Source organism: Giraffa tippelskirchi, chromosome X, assembly GCF_054371585.1.
Source record: "Giraffa tippelskirchi isolate mGirTip1 chromosome X, T2T-mGirTip1v1.2.pri, whole genome shotgun sequence".
NCBI lineage: Eukaryota > Metazoa > Chordata > Mammalia > Artiodactyla > Giraffidae > Giraffa > Giraffa tippelskirchi.
In genome coordinates this window covers 22,464,454-22,487,800 of record NC_137289.1, presented here as the reverse complement: position 1 = coordinate 22,487,800, position 23,347 = coordinate 22,464,454, and the positions used below count along the sequence as shown (strand labels likewise).

General features: G+C 47.9%; 1 protein-coding gene across 2 annotated transcripts in view; it reads left to right on the top strand.

Annotated features, from left to right (window-relative positions):
• ARHGAP36 (Rho GTPase activating protein 36) overlaps nucleotides 1-23,130 on the top strand; it is a 30,971-nt gene extending 7,841 nt beyond the window's left edge. Inside the window, exons 2-12 of one of the 2 annotated variants that reach the window (XM_081564392.1) lie at nucleotides 15,014-15,172; nucleotides 16,397-16,462; nucleotides 17,044-17,282; nucleotides 17,517-17,709; nucleotides 17,926-17,981; nucleotides 18,229-18,379; nucleotides 18,833-18,981; nucleotides 19,154-19,330; nucleotides 19,570-19,667; nucleotides 19,804-19,910; nucleotides 21,880-23,130. In XM_081564392.1, coding sequence (XP_081420518.1) covers nucleotides 15,014-15,172; nucleotides 16,397-16,462; nucleotides 17,044-17,282; nucleotides 17,517-17,709; nucleotides 17,926-17,981; nucleotides 18,229-18,379; nucleotides 18,833-18,981; nucleotides 19,154-19,330; nucleotides 19,570-19,667; nucleotides 19,804-19,910; nucleotides 21,880-22,037 — 1,553 coding nt within the window. In that variant the 3' untranslated portion in view covers nucleotides 22,038-23,130. Of the gene's footprint in view, nucleotides 1-15,013; nucleotides 15,173-16,396; nucleotides 16,463-17,043; nucleotides 17,283-17,516; nucleotides 17,710-17,925; nucleotides 17,982-18,228; nucleotides 18,380-18,832; nucleotides 18,982-19,153; nucleotides 19,331-19,569; nucleotides 19,668-19,803; nucleotides 21,471-21,879 lie in introns of both variants that reach the window. The other variant, XM_081564391.1, reaches the window with a different exon arrangement.
• Nucleotides 23,131-23,347: the final 217 nt, after the last annotated feature.

Here is a 23,347-nt window from a genome sequence, read left to right as displayed (position 1 = left end):
TAATTAAAGATTTTGAGGTGTCAACAAAGCAGGTATGGTGGAGAAGCTATCAGCTGTCTCAGAGACAAAGAAAATAATCATGCTGAGCACTCTTGGTGCTGTCAGTAAACTCAAAAGAAAGATTTGTTGGGAAGTGATACTGTTTGATAGAGACCTCAATGCCTAGCAGAAATGAGGGATTCTTGGTGAGGCTGCTTGGCAAAGAAGAAAGGTTTAGGGAGCTTGGCAAACCTGGATTCAAATACCACCTGTACCTCCCACTGGCTGTGTGACCCTGGAGAAGTTACTTAACTACTCTGAGTTTGATGTGTGATGTGCAAAACAGTGAAAAGTCATAGCTCTCATTACCTCATGAGGTCATTGTGAAGACTCCAGACAATGCACTATCACAATGCCTGGTATACAATAAGTACTTAATAAATGGTAACACAATGATCATGATGACTATTATTATTTGTACCACATACCAGGCATTTACTACAGAAGCCCAAAGTTTAAAAAGAGAGACAAATAATCACAGTTATGTATGATGATATCATGAGAAGTATGAAGAGAGCAACTATGATGGCTCAAAGGAGGGAGCCCTCAACTGGGAGGGAGGGCTACAGAAAAGCAGAGAAAGTTTTGTGACTCCTAAGTGAGTTCTTAAAAAATAAGTAGGAGTTTGTCACGAGGCCCAGGGGGAAAGGGATTCCAGGCAACCGTATGTGCCCACACAAAGCCAAAGAACTGTGAAACAGCCAGGCCTTGAGCAAATAGCTGGGCTTTGCTGGGCAGGAACTGGGATCTCCTGGGGGGTGGGGGAGGGGATCAGTGACCAAGAATCTTTCCAGTTTACTCCCACCAGCCCCTGCACAGCGCCTTAGGCGCCCTACCTGGCCAATCACGGGCGGCGCCCTCCTCTTCTTTCCTCTAGGCAGTCAGGTAAGCTCACACCCAGCCCCCCGGGGGGCCTGGTGCGCACAGCGCGGGGGTCGTCGGACCCAGACCCGGCAATTCGGGGCACGAGGCAACTCTGCCGAAGTCGCGGGCCCCTAGCTCCTTCTTCTTCCCAGTCGTGGAGCAAAGTCCCCCTCCACCCCCAATTAAAAAAAAAACAACAAAAAACACCAAGCACACAGTCACTTGGGCTCTTTAGACAACCCCATGCTCTCACACACTACACCTGTAAAACCACACGGCGACCCCCCTCCAAGACACACACACCGGGTTTCAGCCCTCCATCCTAGCACAGACATTGGGTGCATGCGTCCCCACCACACACAAGAGCACATCACACTCACACACACAAACAGTGCACCCTGACACAAACCTTTGAACACACACGCCTTAAGTAAGCTCACATATAAAGACACCTTGCTCACGAACACACACTACACACCACAACAATCACCGCCCGTAAACCCATCTTGACCCAACACAGCTAAGGGTAGACCCACACCAAACAAACATATGCACACAAGCTTCTACGGGCACACAAACATACAAACACTGCATACACATATACACTACAGCATGACCACAGACCCCGGCAGAAGCATACATCAAACACACCCACATCCAGACCGCACCCACACAGTCACACTATAACCAGGCAGAAAAGGACAACCTACAAACGTGCACACACAAACACTGCACAAACACACGCTCCACATCCGAGCTCAAACCAAATCCACTTCACACCCAGCACTCGAACTAAAGCATGCAACACACATCCCACACCCAGCCACACACGGAACTCACACACAGGCGAGCCGCACTTGCGCGCGCACACACACGCGTACATGCATACATACATACACATACAGCCCGCCCCCTCCTTCCCTCCGGGCGGAAGAGAAGGGGGCGAGGATGGGAGGAGGGGGAAGGAAGGAGGGGGGATGGGCGGGCGAGGCGCCGCGGGCACAGACGCTCTTTTCCCTTTGACCTGGGTGTTGTCCCCATTAACCCGCCTGTTCCCCATCCCCAAGCAAAGGGAGTGAGTGAGTTGGGTCCAGATGGGGTCCAGTCGGAACCCGGGAAAACTGGAAGGCCCGGGGAATCCGCCGGCTGGCGGAGGGCACGTGAGCTCCGCGGGGACCCTGATTCTGCGTTGGTCGACCCTGCCGGAGGCTCCTCCCCCCAGCAGCCCCCCTCCCAGATCCCATCGCTGCTTAGACCCCAGCTCCCCGCGATTGGGGGTGGGGGTGGGGGTGGGGGTGGAGGTGGGGGTGGGGTGGGAACGAGGGAGGGGGAGGGGATGCTGCTTCCTCTCCCTCCAGGGAGAGTGAGCAACTGTTGGGGGTGGAAAGCTTTATTGGTTTCAAGAAGTAAAGAGTTTAGACCTGCAGACAAGCATTTTGCGAAATTCGTTCTAATCTAATTTGAAGACGTCTTTTAATAGAGACCTCACTATTTTGCCAAACTATTTTGACAATTTTCACATAAAAGGCGATGGCTATTAGGAATCACCGACATCGCGTTGAACACATAGTAGGGCGCCTTTTGTCACCAAATTTGGCAGGGCTGTCTGCAGCCCAGCACCAGCGTCGACCCCTCTTAGGAAGGCGGTGAGCTTTTTTCTGGCACACAAGCCCTTCCGAGGACAGCCGCCTCTGCCGGGGAGCCACCGGCGGCAGAGGGCGGTAGAGTCGCCGAGGGTGCTTTGCCCTTCGGGCAGCATAGCCATCGCGGGAAACTCTGAGGTCCCCTCCCACTGTAGCGAACTACAAAGGTCACTCCAGAATGTTCCGCGGCCAGATGACTATCTGGCTCCTGTCCTCCGCCTGCCTCCTTTCTGTAGAGATGGACCGCGGGTATCGGCGAGGAGAAGGAGAAAGAGGACTTCCGCCTGAGGCGGCGCATTGTGTAAAGCGCCTGGCGGTGCAAAGTGCACAAGCTTCAGCGTCTGTATTAAGTTCGAATCCCCACTCTGCCACCTTGCAGTTGATTACCTGGCTTAGGCTGCAGGCTGGTTGTGAAATTTAAAGGAGGAAATGTATGCAAAATGCTTATTCCAGTTAAGATCCCAGGGATGTCCATTCCTTCTCCCTCACCCTCACTAAAGATAAAGATTTGGGAGATTAGGGAAGAGGGGGATCAGAGGCTGGAGATACGGCCACCGGGTAATGCCTCTAAGCCAGAGGCTGAACAGGGGTTCAGTTGGCATTCAGTTACTTAAGCAACGTGCTTTGTTGAAGGGAAACACCCGCAGCAGTGATTTTAGTGGTGTCATTCACTAGCCACAAGGCATTTCAATTCACCACCACTCTGCCCTTCACCTCACCTCTCAAAGGGACTTCCTGATTCATTCCCACCCCCACCCTGAATTCTTCTCCCCCCTTTCCCAGTTGCCACCTTATTTTATTTTTTTTAACGGTAGTGAACACTCACTGGATGCCAGGGACACCTTCTCTTAACTTATGCCTTGCCAGTGCCTAGCACAGTGCTAGCTAGAGCACAGGGTGTATACATATGGCAAATGAGGCCCTGGGTGGAATCCCTTGGAAACCGGAAGACTTAAGCATACATAGGGGTTATTGTTAGGAGTTTGGAGAGAGGATTCCAATAGCAGCACCCCAGGCACTGTGGGGGTGGAGAGCAGTGGCTTTTCAATAGAGTGCTATTCCACTCTTCCTCAAAGCCCTCCAGCCCTCAACTTCTCCGGAAGGGGGGTTGTCTCACTGTGGCTGAGGCTTCTGCAGTCCATTAAGAAGAAAGCTGCTTTCCTGGAGGTCAGAGGCCCTGGCCAGCTAAAAAGTGACTCACTGTCTCAGAGTTGGGCAGCAGGGGTGGCGCTAAAGTGGCGATGTATTAGTCCAAGATGGAAAGGGGATGTTACTAGAATGATGATCAGGAGGGTAAAGCAGAAAGGTGAGCCCTTGAAGCTGGGACTCAGTGGTAGAATGTCTGTACATTAAGCATAGTCAACTCCTAACCTCCACACTTCCCTCCCCCTTCCCCCAGTCCCAAAGATGGCCAGGCAGCTTCTTAGAGGAGAAAGTGGAGTGGAAAGCATCCTTTCTGGGGGATGTTTGGGAGACCTGGTTTCCAATTCTGACTCGGTTATTTGCTGCGTGACCTTGAACAAGTCCTTTTCCTTCCTGTTCTCAACACCAGAAGGAAGTTGAGGGGGAAAGGGGCTCTGCTTGAGGCCCTGTGCTAAGTATTTTGCCAATGTTATTTCCACACACACTCTTCTCCATAGTGCTATACGGTGAGCATGTATCCCATTTCGCAGTTGAGAAAACTGAGGCTGGGTGATACTCAATCGTCTGCTTTCTAATATATCATGCCGTCTCTATGTATTTATGTTACCAAGGCAATCACGGTAACTCAAGCCAGTTATCTGTCAGTCTTCTGCCTAAATTGGCTCCTTATGCACTCAGGTTCAGATTATGTCTCCCGGCTGCCCCTAATGCCGTGTGTTGCTTTCCAGGCAGTTGGTTACCTGGGTGGGTTTCTCTTTTCATCTTCTATGACACCCAGCTACCCCCAACTCAGATCTTTCCCTGGAGTATCAGCATAAGATCCCACGTGAGAAAGCAAGCATCACCCGCAAGTTGCACCCCAGTATCTGTCCCTTATCCTGAGGGTGGGGGATCTGGCTGTGGGATGCTGTTGTGAGGAAGGGGAGCAGAGCCGCCAGTGCCAGAAGGAGGGGCTGCAGAAAAAGACCAAGAGGAGAAAGAGGATGCCAAGGACAAATTGGACCAGCTCCAACCTGCCGCTCCCTCCCTTTCTCTCCCTCTCCTCATCTGGTGCTCTAGAATGCATAAAGGGGCAGCACCCAGCCCATTCTTAGCAGGAGAGGAAGAGATCCTCTCCTTCCTGGGAAGGGAAAACCACCCTGGGTATTCAAATTACGCTGCTCTGTTGGGTAAGATTGATTTAATTCCTGGGGGGGGGTGGTAAGAAAGAGGAGCAGGGGAAGAGGGCGCCTTTTTGGTATTGCTGGTGCTGAGGTGGTACTTGAAGTGAAAAGAGTGCCACCAAGGGTGCTTCGAGAGCCAGAAGCTCTCTTCTTTTGCTAGGGCTTAAAAGAGACTTGCCACTGGGCTTCTGGATCTCATTTCCAATCCAGATCCAAGAGCCACAACTCCAAGCCTTTGGGGAATAAGTTCATGTCTTCCAGAGCTGCCCCAGCACCTATGGATGTTTATCCTCCCCTCTCCCCTCCCTTCCTCTTCTCCTTTGCCTAGACTCTGCTCTGCCTCCTTCCCTGTTGCTGGGCTCATCCAGTCTCTGGCATTCTTGATTTTCTTCCCTTTCTTTTCCATCCAGTCCCTCTGTGTCAACAACACTCTCCATCCATTTGCTTCATCTAGGAGAGGAGAAAATTCAACTGGGAGGGGGTGTAATTGTGTATTTGAAATTCTCCCCACCTGAGATCTTGCCTTTACAACCCCATATTGCCCTTGTTGTGTCAGATGAGAATATTTAGTGCTTGTGAATAATACATTTTTGCTTGGCCGAATAGTGATTTGAATATATGTTTGTTGGACTGCAGATTAGAACAAGGCATTTTTGGAAGTAGTATTAGAAGGTAAGATAGTTTGCGCAGGTGTGAATGGCCTTCTGAGTGCTCCAGGTGCCGAGAAGATAGAAAGGCGAAGACTCTGTGTGTGTTGAAAAGGGGATTACTGAAACCATTCTCATCCAGATGGGTGGAAGAATTGTTTGCTCTTGCTGTTTATTTATTTATTTTTCTTGCTGTTTATTGAAGTCTGAACAAAATGATCTTTTTTGTCTCTGAGTTTGGAAGAGCAGAGGCTCTGGATGAGATGGCAAACAAGGAGTCAGAAGAGTGAGGCAAGGAGGCTCTGGGGGCTGTTCCTTGTGCAGTCCTTGTGTGCAAAGGGATACCACCTGCCCTTTAATGCCACAGAAGTCAGGGCAGAGGAGAAGTGGAAGTGATGAGGGGTAATGACACGCGGTTCTGAGCTGGGTTCCAGGAATTCTGGGCCTTCCTCTTAGCTCGGCCACTAATTAGCTCAGTGACCTTTGGTAAGTTTCTTAGCCGTGTGAACCTCCCTTCTGCCTTCCGGTCCCCTATAATGTGAGACGGTGTGCCACGGCCAGGGGAAGAGAAAGGGAGCCCTCAGAGGAAGGGACTGTAGGCTGAATCTTGACAGGGAAATCAGCTTTGAGTAAAGTGAGAGATGATTGAGGGGTACGGTGAGAAAGAGTGGGAGTAGCCCAGGGAATTTAGCAAACAGGTATGCGTAAGGCACTGAGTTGGCTGCTGCGTAGAAAATTGCTATGAATCAGCCCCTGCCCCACCGCAGGAGCTTCAGAGAGAGCGCGGGGGAATCGGAGCCGAAGAGCTAAGCTCTCCGCCAAGCTTGCAGCTCGTCCCAGGACGGGTTGTAGTCGCGCCGCCGGACTGACCAGCGGGTCACGCAGCCATTTATTCTGTGGCCGGACCAGGAGAGCCTCCAAGAGGTAGTGCAGGGGCAGGGCTCCAGGGGCCTGAGTGCAGCCTTCACGAGGGGCTGAGTGGGGGGTGAGGACACTCCAAGCGGAGCGCCAGACGTGCGGGAGGGAGAGGAAGCCTGCGGGTGCTGAACAAGGTGCCCAGCGTTTCGCGTTCAGTGGCTCAAACGTGGAGCACGCAAGAAAGATTGCATTTTTCAAATTCTCGGCAGCGGCAAGAGTGAATTTTGCGCGCGGCGGGGCTTTGTTTAACTTTGCAGGTTCTGCGCGCTCTTGAGCCACTTAGGGGCGAGACGCGCGGGGAGCAATCCCGCCTGACCACTCGCTGCAGCGACAACCTGTAACCCGGGACATCCCTTCGAGGGGAGGGCGTAAAGTCATGGCCGGCCGGTTCCTGTCCCTCCCCGTCACCCGGTCTCCACCCCACCCCCCACCCCACCCCCATCCGTGGTCACCTAGCTCTGGGTCTGGGGCTGATTGCAGGATTGGGACTCCATTAGGGAGGGAAAGGGAGACCCGCTTCTATCCCCTCCCTACTCTGGTGCAAAGAAACCTGCAGAGGGGCAGGGGTTCTCTCTGTCCTGGAGGCGGCTGAGTCCTGTAGAAGAATCAAGGACACGGCAGACGTGAGGACTGTGTATCCACCGTGTTCTCTGATAAGCCGGATAATAATAAATAAATGGCACTGCTTGTGTTTGGGGCTTGGGGATGCTCACAAACTTGGCCAAGGCCACTCGGCTGCTTTGGTAACTAGGCAGATCGCCTGACTCCTGGTCTAAGGGTTTTTCTCACTGCATCATAGGCCAAGACAGTGGTCTAATTTTTGAAGGAGGATAGATACAGGTAGTTAGACAGACAATGATATTTTTAAAAATTCGATTATTTAAGTGTATTTTTAAAATACCATTCCTATCATGAAAACTATCAGAAAAACATCTCCCACAGCCCCAATTCCCTATGACAGCCACTCAGGATTTTGAAAAAGAAAACTGCAGAAAATTGAATGCTTCTTGGGGGAGATACAAAGGAGGAGGGAAGCAGGTGGGGGTGGGGGAACAAATGTGGAAGAGAGAGAGTTCTCAGCACATATTTGGAGCACAACTTTATTCTAAGGTTTCCTTGACAGCTCTCTCTGTCCAGATGGTTTGAGGAATTGTCCCCATGTTCTTTCCTCTCTCATGTCCACTGGTAGGAGCCCCAGCTGTGGTCTAGAGGGGCAAATGTTGGATGGTTCTCTCTTTAATTCAGAATCTCATTTCCCTCCTTCCTTCTGTTGTAGCAAATACACCGGGGAAGTCTATCCTGTGTGTGTGTGTGTGTATGTGTGTGTGTGTAGATGCATATGTGAGAACACATGAGGATGTGTGTGTATGTATAGATGTTGGTGAAAGGGAATGTGTGTGTCTGAAAGGGAATATGTCTTAAAGAAGGGGGCTTGGGGCCAGGGGAGTTGAGAAGATTGGAAAAATGAATCAGAGTTTACTGAATGCACACTAACAGCCTACAGCTGAAAGAGTCTGGCTACTGCTGGTGGACCTGAAGAAATGGTCAATTCTTAACACTCCTTAAAGGAATAAAGGGGAGGAAATGTATTTCAATACGGGCCGGGAAGGATGATGTTAGACCCATGGACTTTGCTTGATAGTGCTTCAGACTCTTGATTATGTGACCTGCAGCTAGGCTGTAAGAAAAGATCCCAAGGCAGGAACTGAGACTTTCCAGTCCAGATGGCTCCCCCTCTCCTCCACCATCTCTAGCCTGGATGGCTTGCACACTGTGCTGAGGAAACAAAAGGTATGCACTGAGTTCCACTTGTGAGCCAGTTAACTTTTTGTGTATGTTTCAGAGCCTAAACTGATCCCCAATCCCCACAGTTAGCTACCTTACATTTCTGATCACGCAAGACCCAGTGAAGAAACAGTTTAACTCATCCACTGTGAAAGGGAGCTATCTGCTGACAGGGGATGGTACCCACTTTCACCCCTCAATGGATGGTACAAGGGCATTCTTCAGTGGGGATACTCTGCTTCATCCCATATAGCAGCACTTCTGTTCAGTCTTCCTTTCAAATTTGACTCGCCGGTATTTGTGGGGGGTGCCGTTCCCCACCTGGGTTCAGCACTGACCCTTTGGAGGATTCTTTCATTTCATCCTGTCTTTTATTTAATCTTTACCACAGCCACACCTAATAGGTACCATGATTTTTATTTTGTAAGGTGATGGAACTGAGGCTCATAAAAGTTTGAAAATTAGCTCCGGGTCACTTGGTTGGTGAGTGTGTGAACTTACATGTGGTAAGGCTGGAATTTGAGCCCGAGTTCTAGCACATATCTCAGGACCTTTTTAGGATTCCATGCTGTCAGTTTGGAGAGTGGGCTGAAGCAAGAGACGGGATGGGTGGAATACAGAGCACTTTTGGTGCCTTTCTCTCTATTCATTCTTCTTCTCTACCTTTCATAATAGTGTTTTTCAAAACCATATATCTCTATCATCATTTATCTCTATCTATCTATTTATCCTGTCTATCAATCATCTCCTTTCATTCCCATTTCCCAAGAATAGTGTGTATAAAGAAAGACCTCAAAATCTAGCCATCTCTTTAGGAAAGGACATCTTCTTGACTCAGGTCATTCCAGTTCCAGGCAGCAAATGTTGGTGATGTAAACCAAGAAAGGCCATGTTTTGGTGGGGAGGGCAAGACCAGGTCTGGGGATAGGCTAGTTCCCAGATCATATCCCTCCATGGTATGTTAGTGCAACTTCAGGTAAGTTACAACCTCTCCGGAGTCGTAGTTTGTTGTTAACTGTAAAATGGGAAACGTAATACCAAACCTACCTCCTTCCCAGGGGTTGTTGTGAGAATAAAATGGCATGATTCATTTATCCATGAGTCACGAATAGCAGTTTTAATTACAAGACCTTTACGTTCTCTCAAAACTGTCAGAATGTATAATCCTGTGATTCACCCAATAAACACATTGAACACCTACTGTGTGCTAGGGTCTGAAAATAACAGACACATGGAAAGCTTTTGAGAACGTGAAAAGCACAGGAAAAATTAGACATTAAAAAAATTTACCTCCTATTGATGGAACATCATATTTTCTTTTTTTACTTTTTCTACCACAACATAATAGAAGCAGCAACCAAAAGGGAAAAAAGGTAAAGGGTGACACAGCTTGTGATACTAGCAGTATTATGCACTCTGACACATACTGCAGATAACAGGAAGAATATCTATATCTAATACAACTATGTCTTGTATTTGATGTCGCATCACTTCGTCTACACTATTGTTTGGGATGTTTATAGCATGAAGATTGCCTTTCACCATCCTGAGCTTGAGTTCTTTAGTCAATAAAATTGTAAAAGGGCATGGCACATTCTATACAATGACAACTGTCCTTATTTTACAAAGAGGTTGTAATTTGTGGTGGCTGTCTGCCTTCGGATATGACCTCCCTTAGTTTATCAAATCAGGCTTTGATTATGTATCCATTCTTTTGATTTCATTATTTAGCTAATTATTTTGTAGCTATTAAGAGCAAAGGTGGATGAGACAGTGGAAAGAGCCCTAGGTCTGAGAAGAACTGGGTTCTTGCCTAGATTTTGTGTTGAATTGCTGTGTGGCCTTGGGCAAATCCTGTCTCTGAGCCTCAGTTTTTTGAACTGTAGTATGGAAGCTTTGGACTAGGTGAAGGCTAGGGTCCCTTCTACCTCTGATCCATTCTAAGATTCTAATAAGTTCTGGAAACATTTTTTGATGCCAGAGCTTTTCTGGATGTATTTTAACAGTACTACCTTCAGTTTATGAGTGTCTGCTCTGGAGTGATGGGCTGACTCACGTATTGAAGAATGCTGCCCCCAAATTAATTATCTCGGGGCAGTACACTGCATAGGGTAAAATGAGCCATTTTGTTCATCACGACTGCAGCCTTTGCTGAAATGGAGGTTATGGAATAACAACATAAAGGCTAACTCATTAATGCTCAGGGACGAATGAGGTAATGTGCCAGCAGACCAAACTGGTGCCCGAATGTTTTCATCTAGAGACCTGTATCTCTCTCCCATGTTGTGATATATTAATGAGGATGTCTTTATTCATTGTTACTGCCTGTAGATATTTGAATACCGTAGATGTGATATCTTCTGGGTACTCAGCCTTGCACACTATCAGTTTCTCAAACTCCAAAGATCTCTTAGTGGCTAGAAGCAAAATTCTGATGGTGCCATAGAATGCCTAATTTATTAGGATTCTAACAACAGCATCAGTGCAGTCCTTTTTTTTTTTTTCCCCAGAGGTGTTTACTAGTGAGCACTGTACCACCCCTAACTATTTGATGGGGACAATGGAGTAAATTAGTCCTCCAAATTGTGAAGGCTGTGGATTTATGCTTAGCTGAAACATCTCTGTCCTCACAATGTCGAAGCGGGGTGACCTTTCTGACGTTAATTTGTTTCTCCATCTGTGCCATGCATTTCAGGAGGATGTGAGGAACAAGCTTGATGCCACTCATGTGTGTTTCCCCTCTTTATATTACTGGAGAGTTGATTGGTTGTACCTCTGCTGTTTGTTCAAATTCTGTCTCGGTATCTGCTAATATCCTAGCTGTTTACTGATCAAAATGAAATTATATGTTCTTTTGCTAGTCACAATGTGAAATTAGATGGTTTAAAAGATAGAAAAATTTTGAGACTTACAAGCACTTATCTGAATAGTAGCATTTGAAAATTTGACCTATGCAATTAGTTTTTCTAAATTTTATAATTTTTTAAATACTTGACCCTGGTGTCATTGGAGATTGAAGAAAAAAGATCTATTTGCAACAATCTCCCAAGATCTTTTTTGCCTGTTTTAATTTAATTCAAATTTTGTAAAGATTGAACTAAGTCGGATGGATGCATTGATACACATTCTAATTTTATGCAATTACTTTTGAAACTTGATACTTTCTGGTAAAGTCAGGCCCTCAGTAAAGAACCTTGAATATCAATGTGTTTATTAAAAACCAATGCTAAATATCACATATATATTATTCAATTCTTATACAGTTGCTGAAATGGATACCACACCATTTCCCTATTTTATAGAAGAAGCCACTGAGGTTCAGAGAATTCAACAAACTTTCCTAAGGTCACACAGCTAAGAAGTAATAAAGCCTGGCTTTGAACTCAGTTCTATTTAGCTCTGACCCCAGGGGCCTTTTACAGATATTTTTCTAAAGATATTGTTTTTGCAAATGTGTTGAATTCTAGGCTGAAATTAAGAGGGCTTGCTTTCATCTTCCTTCTTCCTTTTTAATGTTATGGTCACTTCTGGCCAGTGCCAGAGCAAGCTGAATGGGAAGGGGAAGACACTTTGAAGCAAGAGAGGTCTCTTGGCACATGGCTCTCTGTGAGGAGCCTCCTTTTGTGATCGTCTTGGAAAGTCATGCCCTAGGACAAATATTCAAATCTCAAGAATCTGTTATGTGCCTCTCATAGTGTTGAAGCCTAGTTACTGGTCCCTCCTCCCCAACCTGCCCATCTGCTTCTTGTCTGGGCACACTGACCTTCTTAATTCTGCTTCTGTCTGATATTTACTGGTGCCCTGAGAGGGTTGAAGGCATGCAAGACAGTGTCAATTTTGCTGGCAGAATTGTAGCATAAAAGTACTCTTAAGTTTAGCCGTGTATCTTTGAGCAGGAGGCAATGACAAACGGTTTATTCTAAGGCCTTTGATTTTCTTTGGAATTGTAAGCATCTAGGCTGACTCATCTCTCAAAAGCTTCTCTCTCTCTCTCTCTTGGCTGACATTGTTTTGAGGTTCTCTTATTTGTTCTCATCTTATTTGGGGAGGAGAAGAAGGATTGATTTTCCTCTTGATTTTTGGGTGAAAGAACCAGCTATACTCTTTGGATGACCAGATCTTGTAACCCTTGGCAAGAAGAAATAGCTGCAACTCCAAAACAGGTACCAAAATGTTTGAATTGGGTAAGGGAAAAAAAGGGAATCATGTAAAAAAATTAAACCAGAGCTGGGCTGTATATGTCAGAATGAGACCTTTGACTAATTGATTTTGGACCTGTCTTTGTGAATCGGGAATTACTGGCTCTTAATTGGGTACTGTGGTTAGCTTCTCTGCGTGTGCCTTTGGTTAAGATGGTCATTTTGTGGATGCAGTTTGGTGGCTGGGCTTAGGTGTTCACTTTGGGGCCAAGAGATATTGCTTTGCAGTTGAAGGAACTTTTATAAAGATGTATGCTAAGATTTTGCCTTATAGCTCAGTTCAAAAGGCATTAAAAATACTCCTCATCCTATCTGATACTGGACTTAATTATGAGGCAAGTGTTTATTTCTGACATATGTGACTCTGGCCATTAAGGAAAGCGGGCAACAGAGAATTTGGGAAACAAAAGAAGTGAGGGATTTTTTTGTTTTTGTTTTTGGGCAGAGCGCTTTTATATAGATTATTGGATGATAAACTTCTACCTATCCTTTCTCTTTCAACACTACATTACCTGATCTTTGGAGTTTAAAGTACTCCCCCCTCCCAATAATATATAGAATTTTATCATGAAACTCCATGGGCAAGGGGAACTCAGAAAAGTTGCATGTGACCATTTCCCTTCTTGTCAAAAGGTTTAGTTCCCCATGTCCCAAATTATCTTCTCTGTTGGGAATAAGCATCACACACTCACCCAGACCATAAACTTCGAAGCTATCCTTCCTACTACAATAAAAGGTTTCTCTAAGTCCTGTCAATTCTACCCATAAAATCCAGCCCCAATGACACTGACTTCTGTCAGCGTCTCTTGCCTCTTGGCTGATCTATCTACATCAGGCTTTCTACCCAAACCAGGCTTTTCACTGCTCTGTGATTTTTCCAAGCTGCAGCTCTCTGTCACTTCCCACTTAAAAACCTGCAGTAGTTCTCTATTGCCTTCAAGAGAAAGTCCAGCTCCTTAACATGGCATATAGGGTCATTTGCGATCTCATTCCTGCCTACCCAGATTTATCTCCGTCCATCCCCTTTATACAGCTTTAAGAATATAACAACCTCTCTCCCATGTCCTTGCCTTTGCATAAGCTGTTCTCTCTTTCCGGACGCTCCCCCCTCCCTATCTCCAGGCAGACTTAGAGGATTCCTCCTTTCTGTTCTCACAGCAGTTTGTTTATATCTTGGGCGATTGACTTATCACAAGGTTTTGTAAATTGTTGCTAACCTGTGTATTTCCTTCACTGCACTGTTAAACCCTTTATGAAAAGAGTATTATTATTTCGCTCATATTTGAATTTTTAGTGCCTGGCACAAAGTGGGCAATTAATAAAGCTTTCTTTTCTTTTAAATGCATGCATGAAAAAACAAATTAATAATAGTGGTGAAGACGTGCAGTTAGGATGCTGTGTAGGGTCCAGGGAAATCCCCACTGGGGGGGTCCTGTGCATCCTGGGAGCAGTATGAGATAGTGGGCACCATGGAGAAGGGGGCATCTAAAACAGGTTTGCCAACACACAAAGGAACTTCACTATACCAGTCCTGTATAGAAAGTCTCATTAGAAGCAGACTGGAGATGATGTCTGTTTTAGTACAAACTTTTTTTTTTTTCAGGAAAAAAATAACATAATCAAGTTGCACAATTTTTGGTAAATAGACAAAAGGCAAAAGGCAACAGAATCCCACCACTTAATACAGATGCCATCAGTAATTGGGTGCATTTATTTCAGTCTTTTATTTTTATGCATGTTTTCCTTCACATAGTTGTAATCATAATTGATACAATTCTGGATTTTATATTTGTTGTTTAAAAGTTCCTTGTAAACATCTTTAATGATTGCATAATTTTCCATACAGTGGCTATTCCTTAATGTATGTAACTAGTTTTGTTGCTGGACTAGCTTTTTTTTTTTTTTTTTACTGTTATGGTTCATGTACACATGGTTTTTCCTTTCTATAGGAAGATTTCATTAGGATAGATTCCTAGAAGGGAAATCACAGGGTCAAAGGGCCTAGGGATGATTTTTGGCTTCAGGTTCTTGTGTCCAGTTTGCTTTCTGGAAGAGCTGTACAAAATTTACAGGGTTCCTAACCTAGATGAATGTGCCCATTTCACCCAAACTGAACAGCATCAAGCATTATCATTAAAAAATAAAAATAAACTTCATCAGTGTTCTAAATAATTAATGGAAGAATATTACCTTATTCTTATCTTAATTTTCATTGAAAAATTTTAAGTAAGGTTGGTGGTTGGGGGTTTTTTAAATCTTTTTTTCTTCTTATTTTTTTACCTAATTAGGTTTTTTTTTTCTTTTCTGGACTGTCGGTTCAGAGCTGGTGGTTTTTTTTTTTTTAAGTTGGAGGTTTTTTGTTTTTTTTTTAAATAAGCAGCCAGAGGCAGCTCTGCCTGAGGGTTAAGCCGCCTCCCAGTTTTCCCTCCCTCTTTATCACCCTCCCCTCAGAGTTCTCTCCACCAGGTCCAGAGACAATTGGATGATGCAGTCCTCATAATCATCCGATGATTGCAGGATGGGTGGCTGCATTCCTTTTCTGAAGACGGCAAGGACGCGGTACCCCAGAATCATGCCCTCTTTGCTGTTGTTGTCTGTCTTGATTTTTTTAGTGAACGTCCTGGGAGGAGCCCCAGGACACAACCCGAACCGCAGGGCCAAGATGATCTCAATACATAGCCTCTCCGAGCTGGAGCGTCTGAAGCTGCAAGAGACTGCTTACCACGAACTCGTGGCCAGGCAGTTCCTCTCTGAATTCAAACCTGAAAGAGGTGAGCAGTACTCCGGTATGTGGCATCCTCGCCTTCGGGCTGAGTGGACCCTCCGGGCCGGGCGGAACGAATTGGGGGTTCGGGGTCGAGGGGTGGGAGGGACTCTCCTCTGGTCTCGGACCTGGCCGGTTCTCCCGGCTCCTGGATAACCGAGGGAGTGGGACTTGAGGGGTGTTTGGTCAACTGGGAAGAGGTACAGATGAGTTGAGTTGGGTCGAAGCTTGGGGGCTTGGGGGGCAGTGAGACAGGCAGATATCAGAGACAGGTGGACAGAGGACAGGTGAAGAGACAGACGGACCAGGTGCGGTGCCAGAACGAGTCGGGACGAGATGGAGGCGCAGAGAGACACTCCAAGAGGACTGGGACAGACAGAGACAGCGCGGTTGAGAGACCAAGAGTTGGAGGGAGATAGCGAGACCGAGAGAGAGACGCGCCAATCCCGGCGAGTAGCGGGAGGGCGGATGCGGGTGCGGGGAGCGGCGGCGGGAGGTGCGCTGGGAGCGCTGCCCACCTCGGCTGGCTGCCGGGGAGCGAGCGGGACCCAGTGCAGGACGGGGGTCGAAGAGCACCGGGGGTCTCCCCGGTGCGGGTGCAGATTGGGCGGCTATGGGGAGGTGGGGGGGGGGTCGCGCGAGACCAAGGGGCGCCGCCGCAGTGATGAAAAGTGCAGTGATGAAAAGGCGCGCGCGCCGCGGGCGCAGCCGAAAATAGGAGCGCAGCAAAGGGCGATGAGACCCCGCGGGCAGCCGCCGCTGCGGGGGTCGCCGCTTCTCCCGCCGCAGCAGTGCTGGGAGCCGCTGGCCTCGTGGCACGAGCGCGTCCGCAGTAACTTAGCGACCCCTACTCGCCCGGGCGCTGCAGGCAGAGCCCCTCCCCTCGCCTGTTGCTCTGTCCCGCGGCCGCGCAGCCCTGGAATCTCAGGTTTAAGGGTCGTGTTGAGCTACTGCTGGTGCGTAACGAGATGCGCGCTGCGCACGCGGCGCCGTACAGGATCTGGTGTGGTGACATCCTTGGAGTCTCGGGTGGTAAACAGAATTGGTCCCGTTTTCAAATGGGGAAACTGAGGCCGAGTGAAAGCAAAACACTTCGGGAGGACAAGACAAAGCTGTTTGCCCCTCCCTCCCCCCTCAGTCCCTGTGGATCAGTGCACTGCGATGTTTTAGTCACTTACTAAATCCTTTTTGTATGAGAGTGCGTGTATTTTCGTTTTTTCTCTTCCCATAGCTCTACCTACTGACCGTCCAAACACCTTGGAGAAGTGGTTTCTGTTTCTGAGAGGACAAGAGAGGGGTGAGGGTCTCTCTTACTGTACTTTTCTTAGGAAAGAAACAGAATGCTGCACCTCTCCTGCATTGGAGAGCCTGGCTACTGGAGACAGGATGGTGCCCATTGCCCCTTGGGGGACTTGCTGTCCCCCGTCCCCTCCCTTCCTCCTGTTCCCCCCGCCCCGCCCCGCCCCGCCCCGCCCCCCCGGCCCCCCGCGGCTTCCAGAAACTCCTCAGGGGATGGTTTCAGGAAATGGCTCACTAGTTGCCGGCGTGCTGAGCAGTCCCATCAGATCTGATCCCCGGTGAATCTACCCCAGACAGATAGCCCAGAGGAAACTGCCCTCACTGCTTCAAGGTGGTCACCCCCTGGCAGGTCTTAAGGCAGGGACCCCGTCGGGGTAGTGGAGTGGAGCTGAGTCGTTCAGCCAGATCACCGTAGGGTCTCTTTTGGCTCCCTCCCGGGGGAGGGGCGCTGCAGGTCTGGCGGGGTGGGGGTGGCTGGGGGTGGTTGCTTAGAGGAGGGCTACAGCCCCTGCAGTTCCTCCCGATTTAAGCGCTGTGGAGCGCTGACGTTTCTCATTCCTTCTCTCCCTGGCTCCCAAGCCGTATCCCTCAAGACCTTTGGCATTCGTCTGGAAGAGGTGTTGGTGAACGAGCTTACCCGCCGCAGGCAACTTGAACTGAGAGCCGCGATGCAAATTGAAGAAGCCGCCGGTCCGGCTACAAGCGGTCGTCGTCGGGGAAACGCGGTGCAGAGGATGTTTGGCCGCATCCGGCGCTTTTTCAGTCGCCGACAGGATGAGCCCTTCCTGCCTCGGGAGTTTACTCGCCGTGGGCGTAGAGTGAGTTCAACCTTCCAGGTTTCAGGCGGAGGCCCTTCCTGAAGTGTCCGGGATGTGGGGCGGGAGGGTCAAAGCCTGTGTCCTCAGAGACAAGGGGGTGCTGAACAGAACGCGTTGGAGGGGTGTAAGAACATGTCTCCTGTTGCGAAAGTGACGCAGTCTTTAGGAAGGTCCTAAGTGACACCCCCCCCCCCACGGCTCCCCCATTTTCACAGAGTCTGGGTTTCTCCACAGGGCGCAGTCTCTGTGGACAGCCTGGCTGAACTGGAGGGTGGGGCCCTGCTACTGCAGACCCTGCAACTTTCCAGGATTTCCTTTCCAATTGGCCAGCGACTTCTGGGATCCAAAAGGAAAATGAGCCTCAATCCGATTGCTAAGCAAATCCCCCATGTTGTTGAGGCTTGCTGCAGCTTCATAGAGAAACATGGTAAGGGGACAAGAACGGCGGTGAAATCAAGGTGGAAGGCAATTAAAGAGAAAGATCCGTATTCTAGAGATGGGGAAGGGCAAGAGGTCAAGGGAGGAAGGACTTGCAACATTCCCCTGACACCAATTGGGGTTGGTATGCGGTGGGGGAGGAAAGGGGTAGTGCTGGGGGAGGGGTGAGCAGAGATACTGAGCTTCCCTTGGTCTTTTCTTTCAGGCTTAAGCACAGTGGGGATTTTCACCCTGGAATATTCTGAGAAGAGAGTGCGTAAGGTAATAAATCAACTATGTTCACACGTTTGTTCCTTCAGTGAGAAAAAGCAGGTGGGGTGGGGGCTCCCCCATAGACGTGAAGAGACTGTCATGCCTGGTGAGGGGGGCATGGTCTTCTTTCTAGCCCCTCGGGCACACCATATAGCCAACTACCTCTACTGAGGGCTGAGATTTATTGAAGGAGTGGCCAGGAGGAAGGCTGCTGTGGGCAGAGCCTTCACAGGCAGTATTCTCTCTCTTTTTCTAGCTCCGTGAAGAATTTGACCAAGGTCTGGATGTGGTGCTGGATGACTCTCAGAATGTACACGATGTGGCCGCGCTCCTCAAGGAGTTTTTCCGGGACATGAAGGACTCGTTGCTGCCAGATGATCTGTACATGTCCTTCCTCCAGACAGCCAGTGAGCCTTCTGCTTTCTCTTGCTGGGCAGGGAAAGGAAATAGTACAGGGGATGTGGGGTTCTGGAGACAGAGCTCAGGCTGGAAGACACCAAGGCACTAAGGCAAAATGAATAGCAGAAGACGAAAATTCCCCTCCGGATTCCACTACAAATCTGTTCTTTGGAAATCTCTCTAGAGCTTCTTGACGCTGTGTGTACCCTCTCAGGGCAAAGTAAAACCTAGATTCTGTAGAGGAGGGGGTCTCTTTTTTGCGGGGGGGGTCTCATTTTGATGGGAGCACTTCTGGGTTCTAGGGATCCTGAGCGCAAATGCCAGGGAAATGGGCGGAGAAAAGATGCCTAGGTACCTTCCTGATAGCCTTCAGCAATTTTCAAGCAGAATCACACCTTTCTTTGTGTCAGGCTGCTGCCAAGGCCCGCCCCCTAATCCAGCCCCTGGTTTCTTCCCTCTAGCGCTGAAGCCACAGGATCAGCTTTCTGCCCTGCAATTGCTGGTTTACCTGATGCCACCTTGCCACAGTGACACCCTAGAGCGTCTGCTGAAGGTCCTGCATAAGGTCACTGAGAACTGTGAGGACTCCATCGGCATTGATGGACAGTTGGTAAAAAGCTCTGGGAAAGGGTAGTGAGGTTCATAGCGGGGGACATGTGTGGGAGTATAAGAGAAAGAGAGAAACAGAGGGAGAGGATAACAAGAACAAAAGCGACCTTTCTATTTGTGTAATTCCCATTACTGCTTCCCAGTTGATCACTTCCTGCTTTCCTTTTACCTAGGTTTCAGGCAATCGTATGACGTCCACCAATTTGGCTTTGGTGTTTGGATCTGCTCTCCTGAAGAAGGGGGCATCTGCCAAGAGGGAGTCCAGGAAAACCAGACTGTTGATTGACCACTATGTTGCCTCTGTCAGTGTGGTCCGTGCCATGATTGATAATTGGGATGTACTCTTCCAGGTAGGTGGAAGCTTTGGACACACTCATTTCACAGCTGTCTCTCCTGTTCCCAAAACAAGGAAGAGTTCTACATGCATCCTTGAGGGATAGTCGAAGCAGGCAGCCACAAATCTCCTAGTCTACAAGTTCTTCCTACATGAGCTGCGCATGCTGCCTTCAGTTCTGGGTACCTGATAGAGAGGAGCATAGATTTTTTAAATGTTGTGTAATAATGCTAACCTTGCTAATTTTGCTCTCAGGTGCCTTCCCATATTCAGAAGCAGGTTGCTAAGCGTGTGTGGAAATCCAGCCCTGAAGCCCTTGATTTTATCAGACGCAGGAATTTGAGGAAGATCCAGTGAGTGTTTTCTGGGTTTGTTCATGCTTAGCCTGAAGGAGGGTCTCCTATGGGGGCTTCTGACCCCAGGTCGCCTTTATGTTAGTCAACCCAAGTATATCAGCTGACTTGCTTTTTCAAATTCATTCCCCTTCAGGAGTGCACGGATAAAAATGGAAGAGGATGCTTTACTTTCTGACCCGGTGGAAACCTCTGCTGAAGCCCGGGCTGCTATCCTTGGTCAAAGCAAGCCCTTTGATGAAGGTCAGTTCCCTGCTGGCGGTCAGACCCTTGCTGAAGGTCAGGCCTTTGCTGCAGGTGAGTCCCTTGGTCAAGGTCAGGCCCTTGCTGAAGGCCAGGTCCTTGCTGAAGACGAGCCCGTTGAAGAAGATGAGTCCTCTGAGGACGATATGTCAGTCAATGAAGAACTAATATTTGAATATCTTAATCAAGAATTAGCCTTTGGTGAACTTCAAGATCTTGAGATTCCAGATGAGTTTCAAGGCCAGCATCTTGAAGGCATTCTAGAGCCTGATGAAGATGATGATGATGATGACAATAACAATGATGATGGTGTTCTGAATTTTGATGCTCTTCCTCTCCTTGAGGACATTCTACACGCTGCTGATGAAATTCCAGACCTCATTGAAATTCCAGTCTTTGAAGAAATACCATATTTTGATTTTGTTCCGGACCCTGATGTGCAAGAAGTCCCAAACCCTGGAGAACACCCAGACCACGATCTTCATGAAGGACAAGATTTTGAAGACTACGAAAACCTCAACCTCGCAGAAGTTCCGTATCTTGATGTTGTCCCAAACATTGAAGAAGCCTTATATCCTGATGAAATCCCAGACGATGAAGAAGCCCTTGACCATGATGAAGTTCCAGACCAGCAAGAAGCCCCAGAAATCAATGGGATTTCAGACTCTGATGAAGACTTTGATGAAGTCCTAGATGTTCATGTGGTCCCAGTCCCTGAAGAAGACCCTGGCGTTTATGTGGTCCCAATCCCTGAAGAAGCCCCTGGTGGTCATGAAATCCCAAATCATGAAGAAGCCCCAGAGATCAATGGATTCTCAGCCTCTGAAGAAGACCCCAATCTTGAAGAGGTTCCAGCTCTTGATGGAGTCCCAAATGGTGAAGAAAACTCAGCTACTGAAGAAATTCCAGAAGTCAATGGAATTGCAGGCTCTGAATACTCCAGTCCTGAAGAGGTCCCCACTTCCCATGTGGTAACAAGCCCCGAAGATGACTCTGATGCTGATGAAGTTCAAAGCCAGGAAGAATCCTCAGATGAAAGTGGAGTACTGAACGATGAAGAAACCTCAGATGGTGAAGAAAGGTCTGCACGTGAAGAAGCCGCTGATGTCCATGAAATCCAAGACTCCGAAGAAAATCCTGATCTTGAAGAAGACTCAGTTCTCAGTGTGGTTCCAGAGCCTAAGGACATTCAACTTTGCAACGAAATTCCAGTTTCTCAGAAAGACTTAGGCAACACTTTTGAAGAAGATGAAGTTAATGTGACTGCAGAGCTTGAAGATGTCTCCATTCTCAGTACAATTCCAGACCCTCAGCCAGACATAGCTGTCAATCTTGAAGAAATCATGAATGGGGAAACAATCCCAATGCCTAATACTGTTGACTCGAAAGAAGTTCAGAATCCGAAGACCATCTGGTTCCACCAAGAAGATGCAGATGTTACATTTCTTGTAGATATCATCTTCTTTAAGAACCAGTCTCAGCCTGGCCAAGTCATGAACTACAAGTCCTTCTTGGAGTCACTGAAGTACAACGCCTGCTTTCGCCTCTCCATGAAGTTCTGTAAGCTTCTGGCTCCGGCTTTGTTACTCATTTGCTTACTAAAATTAGTCAGGCTGGCTGTAGGGTGGTGGTGGCTGTTAAGAGGCCACCCACTTCCCCGCTTCCCTGGTGGTAGTTCCTATTTGCTCTGAGCATGGGGTATCTGTCTGACTCTCTCCTCTTCTCTAACACGGCCTTGCCCTCTTGCCCTCTGTCCCCCACAGCCAGCTTCCACAGTGGGCCTAGATATAGAGATATGTATTCTACTGTTAAGCTTCAGTTTTCTTACTTGTTAAATGGGGATAATCACTTCTGCCCTAACTTCTTGCTTCATACTGTATTTGAAACTCAAAATTAGGTCTTGGTCTCTTGGGTGCTGGGCAAAGTGTGAAGTCTAGAAACATGAGTTAACATTGTTACTATTTTCCAGGTTCCTCTGAGGAGCCAGCTGTGCCTCCCGGCACTGCCCGTTCCCATGACGATGAGGAAGGAGCGGGTAACCTCCTCATTCTGGAGCAAGACCGCCCATTGCTCCGTGTGCCCCGGGAGAAGGAGGCCAAAACTGGCATCGGCTACTTCTTTGCTTAGATGTCTTTCCTTCTTTATGGTGCCGGACAGGGGAAAAGGGTGGGGGTAGACCTGGGATGTCACAGGAAACATTAAAGCGAGTCTTGAAGGTAAAGATCTGAGGGAAAGAGGGAGTTCTACCTGATGCTCGGGTCAGGCTGAGAATCCCAAACACACTGCCAGCCCCTTTCCTGGGGATGTTTGGTTCCTTCTGCTGGTAAAAGCAGAGATGTTTCTGTGTCATGCTCAGGCGCCCTGGTGCTACCTTGCCTCTCTCTTTTACCCCTGATCCTGGCTTTCCCCTTACTACAGCTTTCCCCTTACTACAGCTCTCCCCTTACTACAGCTTTCCCCTTACTACAGCTTTCCCTTTAGTTGATGTAACATTTGTGGTAAAATACCTGTCCCAGAGAAGCTCGCAAATCTCGAGGTGCTTTCCCTCCCCCAAAGGGGATTGCATGCTTTTCCTGACTTTCCTACCCTCCTCCTAAGAGCTCAATTGGAAAGGCCCTCAAGAAGCATGCTAGGATGTTAGGTCAGCCTCCTGACAGCTGACAAACAATTAATGCTAGATCATGTCACACCAACTCATAGCCGTGTCCCCGCAGTCACTCCACTGCCTCAGGATAAATTTTCCAAATTATTTAGGCCAGTGGTTCTTCAAACAGCCGCTCCCCAAGTACTGAAAAACCCAATGAGCTTTTCTGGAGTCAAAAATTAGAGGAAAAATTTGACTTTATTACCTAGATCCATTTTACAGAGAGCTGGCAGGCACATCCTGTTGTCAGCAAAACAGCTAGTTAGATATGAACACATAGTTCCAAGTAGTAAAACTCACCTGATTACAAAAGTTCTAAATTATCATCTTTGTAGTTCCTCTATGCGAGACGGTACAAATTTGCGGGACATGCTCTGGTAACACACAGATATGGGTTACGTATGACATTCAAAATTATAGCTGTTATTGAGGGCCAAGGTCCATAGAATGAAGAGTGTACTGTATTGAGGGATAGAAATTGATCACACAATGGGTAACAACCACAGAGCTCGAAGATTTGTGATAAACTTCTCTGGCGTTTAATCCTTAATAAATATCTGTATTGTGGCAGCAGCATATTCATGGCTTACTGGTTTGTTTTTTGTCTTTTTGTGAAATTTTGTTGGTGAGTTGGGAAGCTTTGGCTGGAGCTGAAGGGGAAAGCGAGGTGGGGAAGAGGAACAAAAGAGAAGAGGGTGATGTGAAATGGAGGGGTGACGGTATAAAGGGATGAAGTCAGTGGAATAAAGGGGAAGGGGTGATGTGGAATAAGGGGATGGAGAAAAATGGAATA